This window comes from Ciconia boyciana, chromosome 6 (genome assembly GCF_034638445.1).
Source record: "Ciconia boyciana chromosome 6, ASM3463844v1, whole genome shotgun sequence".
NCBI lineage: Eukaryota > Metazoa > Chordata > Aves > Ciconiiformes > Ciconiidae > Ciconia > Ciconia boyciana.
In genome coordinates, this window is record NC_132939.1 from 2,795,023 (window position 1) to 2,814,652 (window position 19,630).

A 19,630-nucleotide genomic window follows, 5' to 3' on the forward strand; every position below is an offset into this window, starting at 1 on the left:
TCCTGGCTTCTTTTTCCACCTTTTGGACAGTGACTAAGCAGCAAGCTGGCATCAAAAATGAAGGAAAAATAAGGAAACTTAAAACAAAACTGTTACAGCATGTGTTACTAAAAAGACATTATAGAAACACAGAAATGAATGAGACAAGGTGTCCTGGCTTCTTTTTCCACCTGTCGGACAGTGACTGCCCATTGAAATAGTAGAGGACTGACTGAGAGTCTAAATTTCTCTGCTTGACTCTGGCTGGTTTGCTGTCATTTAATGCCTGTCTCCATTTTTCCTAGGCATAGATCCTTAAAGACAGTGTCGTGATACCACTGTAGTGCTCTTGTAACTAATCTAAGTAAAAAGCAGTAACTCTGTGGATGAAAGGTTCTGAGCATATTGCAAAGAATGATGATGGTAACAAGCCAACAAGTTTCTTCTTTTTCAGTAATTGCTGTTTCCAATTGAAGTTAATATTATTTCCTATTGGACTAAATTACAGACCTTCACTTGCAGAACTTGCCTGTTTCCTGAGGAAGGAGTTAGCTGGTGCTTTAACAAAGGCCACACTAAATAAAGACACAATTCTGAGCTTTTGCTGTGCAGCAGCCAGGGCTGGCAGGTTGTTGGGGTTTTTGCTCTTATTGTTCCTGACGTCTTTGTAACAGAGAGCTAAGAGCTAAGCTCTTCTGAAGAGTAAATGTTTCTGGGTATAATTTATGATAATAGCAACAATCATTCCTTCTCTTTGACCTTGTGGAGATTAGAAACTAAGCTTTCCCTGGGGTAATCCTAGATTGGTATGTCTCTGCTTTGTTTCCTTTTTAAAGGAGACCATGGCAGTTTGCTCTTCCTCATCCTATACCTATGAGCGCACGTACTGCCGTGTTGTGGTGGTCGCTTACAAAGCCAAACCGTACTGTTTTCATCACATGTTTTTACAGTAAATGCTGAACTGACTATTTTAAAAAGCACGTCTGCTCTGCAAGACAAATCCTGTTCAAATGAGTTACATGTCTGAGCTGATTCAGCTTTGTGGATTCTTCTGGGGCTAAACAACCTTGTGTTGATACAATGCATGCTGGTCTAACGTGTTGGCTTGGAGAGGAAAGAGACTGAGCTGTGTTTTGCTCTTACTGCTTATCAGTGTAAATCTGGAGTGATGCTGCTGAAAGGGGTAGTTTCAGTCTGGAGTCAAACTACTGGGAACTCCAGTTCCACTGAGGAGTTTGTACCTGAAGTTCTTTCTTCCATGGATTAGAAAGTATATCATAACAGCTAGAGAATAGAGGGGGGAGACAGAAGCTGTAAGTTTTTATTCCTAGGCTTGCTGGAAAACTCCCTGCTACTGTAAGGAATTCACTCAGCCATTCTGCAGCTCTTCGGCTTCGTTCAGAAATGCAAAAGATCCTGCCAGAGAAACATGAGGTCCTTCTGAGATAGGTGCTTCAGAATTGGTAGGCTTTTTCAGTAGGAAAGGATGAGTTGTCCATGATGCAGTCCTAGGAGAAGATAGTTAAGCTAGTTGAGAGGAATATAAGCACATTAGCATGAAATTATAACAGGACTAATATAACCTGCTCAGAATGTATCTTGTTGTAATTATATTGCTTCCAGCATCCAGACTGTGTGATGAAGCGTTACCTCTGTGCAGCACTGCACTGTGCCAGGTAGTCAGTGCTCAGTTCCCTGATGTGGCTGCCAAATTCTTCAGGAGGGATCTCTCTGAAGAGTCAATGCGTTAGAACATCAGAGAAACATATGTTCCTTAAATGACTTTCCACCTGGGCATCCCATTCTTCCTTTACAAGAAGTTACAATAGGTTAATTAACTCACTTTGGAACCTCTTTTAGTCTGCTAAACTCTCTGTGTTGAGACGCTCAATACACTTAAGGGTAAGTGGCCAAACTAACTTAATCTGACTGTACATATAGAAAGGGCATTTGCCCCAGTATAGCGATGTGTTATAGTTTTGGCTATGTACAGCTTTATTCATGTAGTCAGGGTTCAGAGGTACCTAATGTGAAGAAAGGCAAATGAAAGCTAGTTTATTTCTCAAATAATTTTGTTTCTTCAGTTTTCTTTGAGGTAAAAACTCTGGGAGGAAAGATCTCAGTTTCCCATGTTTCATATACACTTTATTGATTACTCTTCCTTTGTGTGTGGAATGCAGAGCACTGGATGTTGATAGAAGGGTTTATTCAAGCAACAGGTAACGAAGTGTAGAGCGGATTAAGATTTTGAATGCTTTTTTTTTTTTTCCCCCTCTCAACAAGCTGAAAAAAACAAATTGTGCACGTTGCAGTTGGTGTTAGAATTGATGCATGTTTAACTTCGTTATTTTTAACATACCATAAGCATCATAACATCGATGCTTCTGTGGTTTTAGATCTGCTTTCTGGCAGCAGAATTTTAATGGGGCTGAAATGAAAATATGTCCTTGTAATTTGGTATTAGAAACAAAAATTATCATTTTGTCATGCTAGTCATTAGCTGAATGGGTAGCTGGAGCTTGAAATTCCTCTGTGTTCCTGTAGTAACCACAGTGCTGCACCCTCTGCAATGGTCAAAGTGAAGCAGGTTGGACCTGTTGCAAGAACAGGTTTTAGCTGTGTATAAGAAAACCCCGTTCGCTTACCCCCCATTAGAATGTTTATCTAATCTATTAATATAAGACTATTTAAGTGTGCCTTTTTAGAGAGAGAGATGGGGTAACAGATAACCTTGATACGGAGAGTTGTATGACGGTTGGGGTTTGTAATCCACCTCCTAGCCTGTACTGCAGATGTCATGGGTATAAACAAACATTGCTGGTGTCTTATCCAGTCCTTTGCAAACTCAGCGTAAAATCTGCAACTCTGTAGTTCAGAGTACATGAGATATAAAACTTTGGTAGAATAACAAGTTGCTTTGTAGGAAAGTACTGCTTATGCCGCTGTGCATGCTGCTGGCCTCCTATTTGTGCTAGTAGTCTTGGTAACTGCCTGCATGGTGGTGTCAGGATTTGAAGGTAAGTGCCTTTACATCTCTTGTTTGCAAGATTGTCATTTGTGAAGATTCCCCCTACTTCTGGTGTAGAAATACATGTGTTTTGAGGAATGGTTGAAGTTACCTGCTAGATTCTGCAATGCATATGTGGATAACATCCTTCTGGAGAAACTGGGAGAGCAGTTAAGTGGGTTAGCTTTATGAGCTGACAGCGTTTGAAAGACTTGAGACCAGACTTGCCAAAGTTCATGATATTTTGTCAACTATGGCTATTGTCTGCAGCGTGTAAATTCATTATAATAGGAACTCTACAACTCTGGCCTTAGATCTATGGACCTTTTTCTAAGAGAAGGCAACACAGTTTTTATCGTTCAGTAGAGATGTCAGGAGGCTCCTAATACCCAAGGTGGCAAAATCTTCTTAGCTTAGCTTTGCATGTGTCCTGTCTGCATTGTTCTTGATTAGACCAAACTGTTATCTGCTGAAAAATCTCCTGCAGGTATATATTGAGGTATTGAAACATAATACTATTATTTGAAATTCACTGACAGTTCATACACTGTAACGGTCAAAGCAAGAGACTGTTCAGCAGCAGTGCTAGCAGATCTAAGTAACCATGCTGAAAGCAGACTTAATAGCTGGAATTTGTGGCATCTGCTGAGAAGCACTACCGCTCCAAATGTTGAAATTTAATGCACGCATACTCTAAATTTAGGATATTTGGAAACTGGAAGAATTTGAGCTTTATAGATTAAGTCCACCTATCAGAATCCCATAGTTAAGAAGTTATGTCTACCATTTGTAGTGCTGCTTAAGTTCATTGATATCCATTGATATGACCATAAAAATTGTGGTGATAGAAGCATAAAAAGAGTTTGAAATTGGGAGATTTCACAATATTAAACACCAAATGGAAGAGTGAGGGGATTTCTAGTCTGGCATAGAAGGACTGACTCCATCGCAACGGTGGCTTTCGTTAAATTTAGGACAATTCTGTTGCTTATATTTCTCATGTCTGTACACTTACATGGCACTATTTATTTAATTATCTAAGGCAAAATGTAAACATAGAACTCATTATGCTTTCCAGTAAAAAACAGAAACACATCCATTCACCACTGGTACCAAACATCTTTGGATGAAAACAGAACTCGCTCTTCATTATTCTGCCCAGCAGCTCTTCAATATTTTAAGACAAGAACTGAGGACCAAAACAGAAGCTCCTTGAAGATGTAGGTGAAATATGTTCATTGAGCAGCTTGCCATTAGGACAAAGTGATGTTCTCTTGCAAAATAATAATTTAAAAAATGCCATGCTGGCATCTATTTCGTCCAGCAGTGATGTTACTCCTCCTTCTAATCTTTCATTAATGACAGATCTTATGTGTCTTACCTGGCACTGACTTAGAGAGAAGACTACTGCCTATTCATTCACAAATGCTACACCCTGTGGGCTTGATTGCCTTTTATTCACAAAAACGGACTCTTAAATTTTGGCTGTTCTGTGAGACCTTCTGTGATTGTAATACAGCAGCCAGAACCTGGATTGTACAATTACACTGTTGGGTGGAGTTCGTACCTGATTTTAGTGCACTCATTACGTTATTGTACCTAAGAGAGCTTCAAAATCAGTTCTTTTCATCCGCACGTATTGGAGTGTTCCTCATGCCTTCATGCTAAATTAGTTTCTGGAACTTCTCAGATTCCAGGAATGTGAAAAGCCAAAAGGTTATTTAGATTTTCATTAAGAAAACACTGATGTCAGCATCAGGTGAGATTCACGTTATAAGAAGGCCATGCTCGGACATGGCACAGAATGTAACGTCAGTCAAGCCATTAGAAAAATAGCAGTTTCATCAACTTTTTCTTAGTCCTGAAAATGAAAGAATCCTCTTTTAACCTTGAAATGTTTAGCCTCTAGATACCATTATTTTGTGTTTGAAAATTTCTTTTTTTAAATATTAATTAGGTTTTGGCTTGTGCTGTAAGGTAAATGGGAAACATTTCCCTACTTATTGTGAAAACCTTTTGCTTTGATGAGGATTGTCCTTGTTTAGCTGAACAAACTTTCGCACTTATAATTAATTAAACAGCTTTCAGTATTCCAGGGCTGCACAAAAATATTTATCTTTCTGGCTCTTTGTTCACGCAGTTGTAACTCGGAAGCTTCAGGCAATTTTTGTAAGCACGGCAATGCTCCGCTTTCAGGATTTTACAAGTGGGCCCTGAAAATTAGTTCTGTGATTGAATCTGGCAGATTGGTTTTGGCTTCAGAATCAGCATATGTTTTTAACATATGCATGTTGGCAAATCAGATTGAAGTCATAACTAAGAGGCCTGTTATCTCAATTCTACTAGTGCTTTTGGGAAGTAAGTATAAGGGGCAAAAAAAATTATGAAGGAGGAGTCTTAGCACCAGATAGTGAAGAACCACACTGACCCCAGATAAATCTGGTTGCAGATAGCAACGTTTTTTTTAGTTTGTCAGCGTAGCTGCTGGAATGAACCATAGGAGTTACCTCTTGGTTTTTCTGCCCACAGGATCAAGGCTAATCCAAGAACAGCAGACAACCCATTCTGGCTCTCTGCCCGTGTTTATCTCTGCCTATCACATAGCATGGTGTTACAGTCTCATTTCTGTAATGCATGTAGTTTGTATTCATGTCCTGCTCCAAAATGTATCAGTGTTTTCCTTTGCAGGAGGAATTGTCGCACATGGCAAGGTTTCCTCGGTCAGTCTCCTTGGGGTGGGTCATGGGTACCGGGCCTCCAAATGTCAGACTGGTTCATGGGGGAACAAGATGTGCCAGCCATTTCTGGTCCTCCTGCAAAGTCTCCTGCGCCCTTTTCACCAACTAACCCAGGAAATCCACAAGAATGGTCTTTCTCTTGTCTTATTTTCTGTTAGGCAATGATGTGAATTAAAAAAAAAAAAAAAAAAAAAAGTAGTCCTATTTAAAACAAGGACACAAAGGGACTTTTTAAGATTTTTCCATGTGAGTTGATTGTGAAGTTTGAAGCAGTTTGTGACCTGCTGTGTAACTCAGCACAAGCGCATCTGGGCTTTTAGAAACTTAAACTGTAAAAGCAAAAACAACAGACAGCAATTTCCGAGGGGCATGCAGATGCAAAGCGTCCCTTCTGTGGGTCAGGGCAGGCCTGAGGAGCAGCGGCGGGGTGGATTCCCACCCCACCTGCCCAGCAGGCACAAGCACTGCTTCCTTCAGAGCAACTGCTGTGAAAAGGCTGGGCCACGGTTAGGTCTTGTCCGGAAAGCGTTTTGTGCTTACAAAATGGAAGGCTTGCAAACTAGGGTAGTCACCTTTTTATAAGAGTTGGGAAAGGCTTAACAGATCTGATGCAAATGCCCCGGCTGGAGCCACTGTCTGTGGTGGGAACAGCCTGTGCCTCAGCGACAATGTGAGGATGCTCTCGGGCGGTCAGAGATGGGATTTCAGACCCAAGTCCTTGGGAGGAGATGTGTAGAATTGACCTCTGCAAGTCTGGTGGTACAAGCTGACGTGCATAGGTCGCTGGCAAGCGCTGTTTTCTGTGTCTGAGATTCAGCAAGTCAGTTCTCATAGTTGCATCTGATCGTCTTGCAAGTGATTTAAACATACAGCTGTATATTAATTCAGGTCAAGGCTGCAGTTTGGTCCAGAGTCATGCAAGAATAGTTCATCTCCCAGATTGTTTGCAGTAGTTTTCAGCTTATGGAGAATTTTAGGATGTCAAGGAGCTGGGAGGAGTGAGAGGAGCACGATCGGTGGTTTCCCTTCCTCCGCGTTTCCTCTGTTGAGGTGGGTACTCGCAGTGCCCGTCAGGGATCAAACAGCTCTGTGTGCGTCTGGGGAAGGCAGATGGAAGTCAGTCACATCCTTAACCACATAACTATGACCATATTGTTGTACTTAAAACTATCGTGTATATCTATCTGATTCTTATCATCAAGTGTATACAATTTAAGTTGGTTTTAATTATTTTCTGTCTGTCTAGAAACCAAGAGTTCCTTCTGCCACAGCATACAGATGTTACAAATGTGTTTTTCTTATGAGACACATGGCACATTCCAGAGCAGCACAAGTACTTGTTTTCAGCCTGAAAATGGAATCTTTTCCCTGTTGTTAAAACAAAGTTTGCAAAATGTGATTATAATAAATAAACCACAGACTCGAGGGTCTTTTTAAGATTCATCGTGAGTTCCTAAAGGTTACTTCATGGCTTTTTTAGTGAGCTTGAATTTAGTTTTTACTTTGATTTGCAGTTAACATGAAGTAAAACCTGTTTGATGCTGTACCTTATTTCTTGCAGCCAAGAGCGGAAAAGGTGGTATTTGTGTTGGTGGATACTAGGATTGCTAAGAAAGATCGGAGCTGCCAGTTCTAGATTTAAACTATTCTTGTACCATTTTATATTCTATAAGCAGAGGAAACTGTGAAGGCAGATTCAGTGGAGAAAGGATCCCAATAAATATAATATTATCCAGATGTTTTTCATTCCTTTAGTGTCTGACTGAAGGATAACTCGCTAAACTGTGGAAGTTAGTGTCATGGCATATCCAAGCCAAGACCTTAGTAACTTGATAATGATCCACTAAAATTTAAGAACTCTTATCTTCTAAGATGTGAGCCAGTCACTGTTTCAAGCGAATTCAGAAGAAAACTTTATTTTGGGGCCAGTTGGCAGTGATTAAATTTCTTCTTCCTTTTCTGTGAAGATCTGGGACTGTCTGCTTTGAAAGACGTGGCATTTGTTGAGATGATCCTTGAATCAGATCCAGCATGGTAATTCATATCTTTTCTCTGTAAACGTGGCAGGTTTTTTCAAATTCAGTAAAATATTTTGAATCTGAAGGGAATGGCTCCCGACTTAAGCTGGTTGTGTTTTGGAGCAAAGATCTTGTGTTTTTTTCTAAATCATCATTTCTGTCGTTATTTTATTCACATATAATTACATACTCAGAGATTTATTTTTTTTTCCCTGTGCAGCTTGAAGAGGGGTTTAGTGTTTGAAAATCCAAACTGTAAATGTGCCACTGTTTTCCACATCAACATGACATGGTTTAGTTTTTGGATACTCTGTCTTGCCTCAGAGTCTCTTCCCTTCTCCAATTAATGAGACTTCACTCTGTTTTCTTTTTGACTCTGTTGCCATCCTTGGGGTTTTTCCATCTTGGTGTAAAGTTCAAACAACACATCTTCTAGCCACCTTCCTACATGATCACGATTTTATTGCAGATTAGTCTTATTCCCACCGTTTTTCCCCTACATGGTTCTGCTCATTGCATGTGGGTCTCCCAGGACCCCTCAAAAGGAGCGTTGAAAAGCTATGAAAAAGCCTGCTTGGCTTACTCTGCAATCTGGTAATCACACCCAGTATCTCTGCTAGTCACATTACTCCCTTCCCTGTGTGCACACGCACAATGTGACTTTTAAGCTTATTCCTTAAAAAAAAAAAGGGGGAGGGGGGAGAGATAACAGGTGAGCCTGAGCTATAGCTTTTTATAGCTGTTCTTAACTTGCTTTGTGTTAGTGACTTGGAGCTCTATCATTTTAGGGTAAAATGGGACTGAACCGTAGAGTTTGGTCCCAGCATTAAAGTCAAACTCAAGCTCACTGCACTGCACTGAAAGCCCTTTTCTTTTTTCAGTCCCTTGCAAAAAACCACAATGATCTCTAAAGATTTGGGATTCTTCTCTGCACATAGCCTCTGTATAGTTTCAGTAAGCCAAATATGGGGGAGTTATCACGGCTTACGCTACTCTGACCATAAGTATTCTGATATTTTCATGTGTTTTGCCATGCTAAAGTTTGCATGTGTTTAAAACGTTAGCAGGGGCTTATAGCGCGGTTGTTTCAGAGGAAGGGAAGAGAAAGCTTGTTCAGTCAAACCATTTAGAAGAATACAGGACAGGCTGGATGGGAGACTGTCCGTTGCATGTGTGTCTCAGGACCAGCTCAGACTGCCAAGAGGGAGAGACAAATTTTCCTGTTCTCACCTGCTTCCATTAGGACAGTATTTTCTTTCCTGCTTTAGAAGAAGGAGATTCTTGTTTAGAAGAACAAGGTTTTTCTTTCTTGGTGTTGCTGTCACTGTTGGCTCCCTCTTTGTTTTGCTGTAGCAAAACAGGAGGCTACAAAAAATAGCACAGGAGAAGAGAGGTGGCTGCAGGGAAAATGTTGTCTTCTCCCCTTGCTCCTCCTTTCTTCAGCAATCTTGTCACTGGACCCTCCTGGGGACCCAGGCAGGAGGGAGGAATTTGATAGCATGGCTGTTTCGTCTGGGAAGTCCTACTGTTTTCATCTGAGATAGCAGGTGTTCCTCACCTCTGAAAGTCAAGCTCCAAGTGCATTGTCCTAGCATTCAATGCAGAGGAAGCATGACATAATTTTCTAACTCCTCTGGAGCTCATTCCTTTTTGCGTACAATCAACTTTCCTCTGCCAAAAATGTCTTGGCCCCAGCACTCTTAGAAATCCTCAGAAGAGCCCACTTTGGGGACTAGTGTCTTTGTGATGAGTGAGTGAACACTGAATGTCTGTGATCCCACAGCGCGTCCTCAAGGACTGCCGCACATGATCTCCACATGCTGGTCATGTCCTAGGCCATTCTAATCAAATGAGTGTAATACATTTTCCAGGAAAAAGTTACAACTTGCTATAAATTCTCTGCCAAGTGCTGCTGCCACCATCCTTCTTGGTTATGTCTAAATAAAACCACGTGCTTTAGTTCAAATGAGCGGAAAAAGCCCACAACAGAGTCCGTTCTTTCTCGGAGCACATCTCACCCAGCTCCAACCTGATCCCCTTGGGAAGGGAGCGGCTGTGCAATTCTAAATGGAGAAAATTTCAAAGAATTTATGGATAAAATATTGACAGCACATGACCATATCAGACGTTACTGCGATTCTTTACAAGGTGTGTAGTAGATGAGCAGTGTCCATTTTACTTTCCACTGCTGTGTACTTACCCAGTTTACATGTGCCATCACTCGAAGACAACTTGATGGCAAGAAACTGAACAAAACAATGGTGGCATTCTTCTTCATAGAAACCAGAGAGTATGTGTCCCTAGTGAACTACTGCTGCGAGTATGACAGTTTCCCAGGGCTGGATCACTTCATGTGCAGAATTTAATGAGCTGCCAAATGCTTCTAAATGTCAGAAAGTCCAGAGGAAAATGCACAGCACAGAACATGGCACAGACAGAAATGCAGAGACAGAAATTAATTCTTTAGCTTGCAGCATCTCCCAGTTAATTTTCCATGAAGGTTTCTCCCCTTCCCCCCCTCCAGTGTTTTTCAGACTGTGAAATGATCAGTGTTTCCCTAGAGGCAGATAGATGCCCAGGTTAAGGGCCACAGGGACGATAATTGCGTTTGTTTTCTAAAAAACGAATAATTGCATTTATTTTCTTAGTGCAATGCGACCCAATGTTGGCGTTTTATTCAGTTGAACTGCATCTCTTTCTGCTTAGATCGGGTGATAATACTGCTTATCTGATGTAGTGTCAGTGAGCAAAGTAAGATAGAGCTGTTCCCGCAAGCACGCCCACAGTATGAAGAAAGGAAATAGTGGGATAAAAGAGGAGAGTGTGTGTGTGTGTGTGTCGAGGGGAGAACAGAAAGCCCGTCCTCAAGCTAGAAATTTTCAAGAGAAGTAAAGCTTTTACAGCAAAATAGAAATTGAAGTCATTGTAGTCACTCCTGATAGAATAATGATTTATTCAACTTGCACAGCACTGCGAGTGGTGGGGTTTGGACAAATTAGGATAGCAGTATGAGGAAAACATCCTTCCTGACATTTCTCTTTGCAATCCAAAGTCTGCTCTCCTTTGGGCACAGGATAACTAGGCAGTCTGTTGAGCTGCAAGTTTTAAAGCCTTTGGAAAAATCTGTCAAGATTAAAAAAATAAACAAACAAAAAAATCTTTCTCCTTTCCCATTCCTCCCAAACCAGGTTTTCCACATTCAGGCTCTGCTTGTGCATGCAAGCCATTTATAACCCTGGCACATGTGAAATTTTTATAGAATGGAAATTTCTTCATGATACATGTTATTTCTGGTGCAGACTCAATGGTATTTTCTGTTGGCTGACCACAGCCTCTTGCTGCCCAGTGCCGTGTGTAACCGTTACCAAGGTTTGGCTCGTTACCTGATAAGATGATCAGGACTGTGCTGGATCGACATGGTTCTCTGTCCAGCAGTGTTCCCACCATGAAAGCGTCAGGGAAGCTGTGATGTGGCCTAAATAGCTTATCTGCCACAAAAGGTGGTAGATATAATCACTTGTAAGTTGAGTTTTTCCATTGCTCCTGAGGTGTTCACTCCGTCTAACTCTGAATATTTCATTCTGGTGCTTTTAGCCTACCTCTCTGTCCTCACCACGTCTCGGGAGCTTTGAATCCTATACTAGAGGCTCTGCTGAGTACATAAAAAGTCTAGATAGTTAATTTAGGCTCCTCCCTTTACGTGCCTGAATTTAAAGGTGTAAACACCTCTCTTGTAGGCCAGATAAGGCTTGAATTTCTCTGGAACAGACTGCTGAAAGGCATCTCCCAAAAGCCTGTTGCAGATTGCTGCTCTTCCCTTACGGAAGTCAGTCAACTCTGAATTGGCTGTGCTGGAGGGATTCATCCCATCCCATGTGTCTGGGAGAAGTTAGAAAGCCTAAATGGGTTGGGGGATTCAAGCTGGACTTGAGAAAGTCTTTCAGCTGATGAGCTAGTGGGTGATTTTCAAAGTGATGAATGTAGCAGCCCTGATATTTTGATTGTTTGACATAGAAATAAACTGGTAAAAGCAGTAAGTAGATGTCCTGTTAAAAACACCCTTGCATTGGCAACCCAGGACTGATCAGATGCTTAAAAGGACCTCTGATTTTGTAGATGCTGCTTTGCTACTCAGAAGAAGAGAAGGAGCAGAGGGAAAAATAGTGCACGTGTTTGTAAAGAGATAATGGCAGTGTTTTAGAGTGCACCTTGCAACCGGCAAAATGGAAACAGATGGCACATATTTTACAGAGTGGAATTATTCCACCCTGAAGGATGTTCAAAGTCATACAATGGGAGTTCTGCTTGCAAATCCCATTATTGAGAAACGGTTTCTAACAGGATTGGTGCTGCTTACTCCTACTGTGCTCGCATATGTGCGCACACATATACACGCACAGCTTTGAAAATGCCTTTCATGGGTTCAGCTGCTTTCATTAATGACAAAATCATTTCATATTTTCTGGTATGTATCTCTGTTTCTCTGAACTTTGTAAAGGAATTGGTACCTTCTCCCCTCAGTTATTTTCTTTTGAATGCTTAAATGAAAAGGGCTTTTTTTCCAGCATTAAGAAATTTGTTACTGGAAATGGGAAAGGTGTTTTCAGTTACAGCTGGCACTTCTGAGCCTTCCACCAGGGTGGCAGGTACCCTTGGGGAAAAAATCAAGCCAATAATAGATCAGTCTGGCTGTATATTGAGAGGATGGATGAGAGATGTTGTGTATGAGAGTATTATGGTACCCATATATTCATGTGTAATCTCAGTACAGTGTTACTTCTTGTGGCAGCAGTAAGGGGGGGGGGGGGGGCCTCTTCATAAGCTAGTCCAAAATGGCTGTTGTTGCTATTGTTATTACCTTATTTATATGCCTTTATCGCCTTGCAACCCTTCATATCACGTGAAACCTCACTGTGTTGGATGCTGTACAAATTAGGAACAGATAGATTGCTTTTCCACAAATTGCTTACAATTTAAGTAATGACTTGATAATCCTAAAGGTCTTTTCCAACCTAAATGATTCTATGAGTCTTGCACAGAGCTGTCTCCACATTAGTTGTTATCTCTTTGATTTTACTCATTCCTCCCTAGCAAAACAGTTCACATTAAAACATAGCTGCATCAGTTCTGCTGCGGTCTGGGGGGTCAGTTGTGCAAAAATGGAGGCCTGAGCTCTGCATATAAGAAACGTAGGATGTGAAAAGCCATCGGATAGTGCTAATGTAATGTAAAAATCAATGGAGGTAGTATTGAATTAGCCTGGTTTAATTGAAGTTTCAAATAATCAAGAATATTTTCAGTGTTGCTAAGTGAGCAGTGGAGCAGCCTGTACATATGGATTATTTAGAACAACGGACACAATTATTGTATAAGGTTCACCCCTGAGATGAGAGCCCTTCTGATCCAAAACAAAGTATTGACCGTTTGAGCTAGGGAGGCCTGACGTATAGCTAGTAGTGGAAGTAGGTCCCTTATATTCAGTCTGGCCCTATTTCCCACAGGGTAAAATGTATTGCATGAAACCAGCATGTCCTGGTATGACCCCATTTTAGGTAAGAAGCAGTTCAGATAACCAAGGCTGAGCAGTTCCAGTTCCTTTCCCCTGCTGAGACCTGCCAGTCTTGCTGAGCACAGGGCCAGAGTTTGCCTCTGCAGGTGGGTTTTGTCTGTGCCAGCCTCCCACAAGCATGCCCAGGAAGTGATGAAGTGTGCTTTTGCATCGCAGTACGAGATAGCAGGCCAATGTTAACTATGATGGATTTTTTCCTTGTTTGCACAGACCCTTCATGCTTCTGCCGCCGCTGATGGAGTGGATGAGAGTGGCTATCACCTACGCTGAGCACCGGCGCAGTTTAACTGTGGACAGTGATGATATCAGGCAGACAGCCAGACTACTCTTACCAGGACTGGACTGCGAGCCCCGGCAGCTAAAGTATGTGGACTAAGCTTTATAAGCAGCTAAAGTAATTGTAACTTCTTACAATATCCTTCTCACTATATTTCATGGGAGCCAGATCTCAAAATACTATACAGGCGATACATGTTTAACCTTTTAGTATGCCAAGAGATAAAGAAACTTTGGCCAAATGCTGCAGCTGGGGTAGAAAGATTTTTGTCTTGCCAAAAGTTATGTAGGAGGAATGAGACAGGGAAGGATTGAAATACAAGTATTTGCTTTTTTTTATGCTTCAGCCTTAGTACAAGATTATTCTTTGCTTTTTGAGATACCTTGATGAAAAGTATCAGTACCTTTTAAAATCCTCCCCTCATATATTGAACAGGGATTTATAATTAGCTTGATTCATTAGCACATCATAGGTATTTTATTCAGGTTTGTGGTCCTTTAAGTTGCTGTCATTAGCACTGGCTTTGATATCGGGGTTACATCTTGAACTTTAGTACAAGGTAAATTCTTGTTTCTTGAGTGAATTTTGTCCCCCGTATACCTTTGGGTTAAATGAGTGTGGGACACATTAATAACAATAAATAATACTTTTATCATGCTCTTAAGTGATGAAATGATCACCTGAAAAAGATAAAAATATACCCTTACTCTTAGAATTATTTTTCATGAACAGTAAAAGCAACAAGAGGCTTTTAATCAGGAGTCCTGGATCTGTTTTTGTTGCTTTTTACCTTTTCCTTCTGGCAGCCAAAAGGCTCCTGCTTTTTTGCTACATCTCTGTCTCCCCATTTGTGAATTGAAGGGTAGTACTTATTACCCACAAAACCTAATGCAAAGCTAAATTAGTTGGTGAGTGTGCTGGTGCAATTAGATGACTGAATGTTTTGTTGGCTGCAGCTGACTCCTAGTCTTATTCTCGGCTCTCTGTTCCTGCCTTTCTCCTGAGACGTGGTACTTGACCAACTGAGAGTACTGCCAGTCTTTTTAAAAGTGAAGTTACACAGGTGATCCTCAGCAGTTATTTAAACTCCTTGGCTTCAGACTGGAAGGGAGCAGCTGAACTTGGACTTGGTGTCCACAAAGCAGGAGTTGTACGCGGATTCCTGGAACACTTTTCTTCTCCCTTTTCTCTGCCAGCGTACGTGTGCTCTGTGTCAGCTAAAGCACAGGCTACTCTGGCTTACGTGTGGATGGTAGGTGCTAGTGTAGGCAACTTTATATGGGCTAAACTAATTTTACATATGTGCCTAACGCTTGCCAAAACCTTTGAAATTCTTTGATGAACAGTACCGCAGGAGACTAACCTAATCACAAGTACTTCCAGTCAGTTTCATGGTTTTTCTTTCAGTCTCTCCTTTAGAAAGACTTTGGATTTCAAAACTGAATCCAAACCGTCCACTTCACTTCCACTTCAAAGGCATCCCACGCTATCTCTGCACTGTATGCATTAACATACAAAGCCCAGGTAGTCCCTTACTGTATAGATCTTATACCTTAAAAAAAACAAACAAAAAAGAGGGCAGGGATTTGGATGTTTGGTTTTGCTGCCGATGTGAGCTAAAAGGAAACACTTAGAGACAGCCTTTGTGAAAATGGGGTTCATCTCAGTGACTTCAAACTGAAGCCATAATGATACAGCTATGAAATGAAGGTCTTGAGAGAAACCCAGGAAGTCCAAAATAATGTAGGCAATAAAGAAAAGTGAGAAGCAAGTATAAAGGGCCTCAGCCACACTATGTGGGATATTCAGGCATAAGATAATTCAGTTGCTGGATTGGTAAGGGTTAGCAGTACTGGCCCAGGGAAGGAGTATGTTAGAGGTTTCTATCCAGTTTGTTGTTACTACAGAAAGAATGGCAATTCTGTAAGAAAATGAAGATCCTTTCACACCTTTTACCTTACCAAACTGTTCCTCCATAGGGAAGGAATCAATCAGTCTCTGCTTTAAAGTATTGTGCATCATCTGCATAGTAGAGGATAAAAATCAAAGTTAAGCTTGATCAGGTCTTTGTTCTGAACTGTCTTGCCTGAGTTTTATTTTCAGAGGTCTAAGGATGTTCTGTGATGTGTGGTATGAGAGAAGGAGCATTGCCTTTTTGCTGAAAGATTTAAACTAACAGAAAAAAACATGAGGAGAGGGCAGTGCCTCGTTTTCAGTGCCCATTATATGATCCTTTAAAGCAGTCATTTGTATCTAGCCATTACAGCACATTTAGGGGAAAAGGAAATGTTGGAACTGAAGCCAGATTTATCCCTGGCTTGCTGTGTGACTATAGGCAAATTGCAACTTGCTTTTCTCATGATGCACAGGCTAAAAGTCATGTAATGATAGTTCCTTGCAGTGGTGATGCTTCGCGTAGGGTATGTTGAAATCCCTGCAAGAGAAGTTGTGCAGAAGAACAAAGTATAATTAGTATAACCTGAAATTCAGACCTCTAATATCTATTCTCTGACACAGACTGCTTGGGCAGTATAGTCTTCCACAACAACTGTTTGTGTCTTAGTGGATGAAGCCTTCTAATAGGATGCTCTCAGTTTATGTTTGCCAGACAATTTATAAACATCTTCAGTACTCACCTGTTACTGGATAAATGATAATGTAAGTGGGGAAATGCTAGACAGCAGAGAACTGTGTTTCTTTTCCACCTACTTAAATATAAATGTTGGGATTGTAGTATTAAGTTTTTATCACACACTGCTTTTTTTTTTTTAATTATTATTATTTCCTCACTGCAGGCCAAATTTAAATCATTCACTACCAGTAGTTTTACTTACAGTAGTAGTTACTGCTTATGAAACCCAAAGGGCACCCCAGGCTCCTGCTCCCTCTTCAAGCTATCCCTTCCCAAACTAAGACCTCAGCCCTATCCCTTTCCGTGCTCTCTGGGCTCTGCCTCCTGATGTCTCTCAGTCCACCTTCAGTTCTTCAGTTTATCCCCTGGGCACAGCTGGGCGTACATGGGAGCTGCTATCTGCTTTACTCTAGGAAGCGTGCAAGAGTTTGCCTCTCTTCTCCACAGGATAACAACTCACACATGGAATACCTGCTGTGGCTACAGCTGCTGCACAGCAGTTGTGCGTATGTGAGCTCTCCCCCTTGGCTCTTGTAGCATGCTCTAACTTTTATCACGGTCTAAAAGGAAAAGCTACTTTGCATCTATCATAGAAGAGCACGCTGTCAAGCTACCGCTACAAAACAGCAAGTGTACAGTAACTTTTGCATGGGCTGAGCCTGCAGGTCCCCCAGGAGTAAAGCTCACAAATTATAACTTCAAGTTCTTGCGCCTGAACTGGCCTCCTGGCAGCTCTACACCAAGAACTACAGTCCACCTTTTTGCTGGGTCTGTCTGACAGCGCTGTGCAACTGTTTTGTTTTCCTTTTCGCTCTGCAGGGCTTGTCGGTGAATTGTCCCCCCACCACCCTTGCTCCAACAGTGCCTGTAAATAGCACTGGGTGGAATCATGCCTGTTAGTAAAATAGAAACAATATGTGAAGACAGGTACCATCCCTTCAAAAACTTTTATTTTCTGAGGTTCACTGGATTTCAAGTGATGTCATTTTATTTTACTTTTTTTTCATAGGATTCTTCTCCTTCTCCTTATTGTTATTATACAAAGTCATTGCATCATATTCTACATAATACTGTAGCATCACGATGCTGTACCAACTACCTCACTAGAACAAGATTATTAATTGACTGGCCTAGCTCTAGGATTTATATATGTCTAGCGTTAAGCCTTTTGCCTTACTGTCCTCTTGTGCTCTGTACTGTATGTGTCCTAATCTAGTATCCAGGTGCTTCAGAGATCTTGTCTTCTGATGTACTCAGCTGCCTCGGAGACACATTTTATTTGCAGATGTATCTCCAAAGAGGTAGTGACTCCAAGACTGTCACTTTGCTTCCCTGCTGACTGTTCCCCAAATTGTACCCTGACATCAGCTGCGGTGAGATGCTGGTTTCCCCTGTACAATGTGACCGGTCACCAGGCTGTGGAGGGATCTTTGTTCACTCAGCGTATTGTTCATGGCATCTGCTCACCATTTGTCATCCACCATCAATGCAAGTTCAGAAGCATTAAAAAATGACCAGCTGAATTAAAACTTGTCTAAGGTTCGTCTTGAATCTTCTACGTGAAGTGATGAGTGTTTTACTTATCTGGCAGGCCATACAAAGTTTCCAGAAGAGGTTAGCCTTGTTGAAAGAATCTAATTTTTCAAAGGAACTTGGCAGGCTGGTATCTCACTCACTGAGAGTTTGCACAAGAGCCTGTGTTGAAAACCAGACAACTAGTAGAGAAGGCATTCACCCTGAAATAACATCAAAGGGTTGACCATATCAATGCCCAGCTGAGATAGGAAACACCTCCAATTTGGCAATGTTTCTTCAGTGAAGGAGACAGACTTCCAGATTTGGCATTCAGAAGTCTCTGAGCAGATAACCAGAGGATTTCCAGTAATCCCTGGACTCCGTCCAAATGAGATACAAGGTCATTTGATAGTCATCTAAAGGATGAGGATTTAATAGAGCCTCATAGAAATGTTAACGTACTTCCTTTTACTGAGGCGTTGGAAAAGAGCTGAGAATGTTCCACTACCTCAATTTGATTTTGATTTCCGTTTTTTAAAAAAAATTTTGACACCCCCCCCAAAAAAAAAAAAAAAAAAAAAGAATAAGGATCATTACCTTCTTTCAGAAATGCCTTTTATTTCAAAATAATAGCTAGTCTGGTAGACAGACAGCATAATTGTTTCATCCTAGAACTACACCGGTATTTTATTAGATACACTTTCTCTCCACCTCTTTCTCCTCCTTGCAGTATGTTTTTGTATATGTTTGATGGACTATCCTATAACAAGCAGGAAACTACAAATATGATATACAAAATATATACAGCTAATTATTTAAAGCAGCTGGGGTTTGGTGGGGTTTTTTGTGAGAACCAGAACTAAGGAAACCTGGTTGCTGCAGGTTTGCAGCCGGTGACAGCGGTCCCACCACAATAACCTCGCTGCTGCAGTAACCCCGGTTGCTCAGAGCCCATTATGGTATGGGCATATTCCAGCATCCCCTTTCTGTTTTGCTGACTAAGATGTAGAAGCGGGGCCTGCTCCAGAGCTACCCTTGTAGCGAGGGGTTGGGTGGAAACTGCCACTCTTGGCAAGGAATAAGGATTTCTTCCTGCCTTTCCCTCGGAGGAGGGCACCGACGAGGTTTCTTTACTTGGACACCTTTTTTTATTTTTTTTGCAGTGTTTACATGAACTTACTGGCTTTCTCTAAGAACTAAAACTTCTGTCTCCAGTATGAGTGAAGTTAGCTAGATTTTTCAGAAATGATTACGCAGCGGGGAAGGTATACAATAGGTAAAATCATAAAAATTCATGAGCCTGATTTCTTAGGAGACAGGGCTAAAAAAAGGAAAAAAATCCAGAAATTATTTTGTTCTTCCCAGACCTGAATGCTGCTTTAGTTCCTTCCGGAGACTGGATGCTAAGGCTGCTACTGAAAAATTCCAGCAGGATCTGGGTTTCCGAATGCTAAACTGTGGAAGGACAGATCTGATCAACCAAGCAATCGATGCACTGGGACCTGACGGGGTTAACACCATGGATGATCAGGTATGCCATATAACCACACACAGAGAAATTCTTTGCATGAACAAAGCGCGTGTTCCTTTCCACGTGGCAAATCAATACACGAGGTCGTAAGTGTTAGTTGCCTCTCCAAGGCTTTTCCAATTCTAGCTTGTGTTTTAGTCTGAAAATGTATCCCTTAAAAAACAAAAAAACAACCCCCCAAAAAGCCTAGGGTGAATTGTTTCTTTATCAGCTGGAATGTAGGTCTGTTTCTTGGATGGCCCATCTCAGGCACTGATGGAAGACAGGTTAATACACTGGCTGCGAGTGGAAAGTCTGATGTTGTCTTGACGCTAAGACAAAGTGGGTTTTGCCAGTGACACTCTCTTCTGGTTCAACAGCCCAA

The 19,630-nt window shown here is 41.4% G+C and overlaps 1 protein-coding gene across 4 annotated transcripts in view; it reads left to right on the top strand.

Annotated features, from left to right (window-relative positions):
* ABTB2 (ankyrin repeat and BTB domain containing 2) overlaps nt 1-19,630 on the top strand; it is a 159,085-nt gene that overhangs the window by 120,781 nt on the left and 18,674 nt on the right. For all 4 annotated transcript variants that reach the window (XM_072865776.1, XM_072865774.1, XM_072865775.1 and 1 more), the window contains 2 exons: nt 13,522-13,674; nt 19,101-19,266. In XM_072865776.1, the coding sequence (XP_072721877.1) occupies nt 13,522-13,674; nt 19,101-19,266 (319 nt within the window). The remainder of the gene's footprint in view (nt 1-13,521; nt 13,675-19,100; nt 19,267-19,630) is intronic.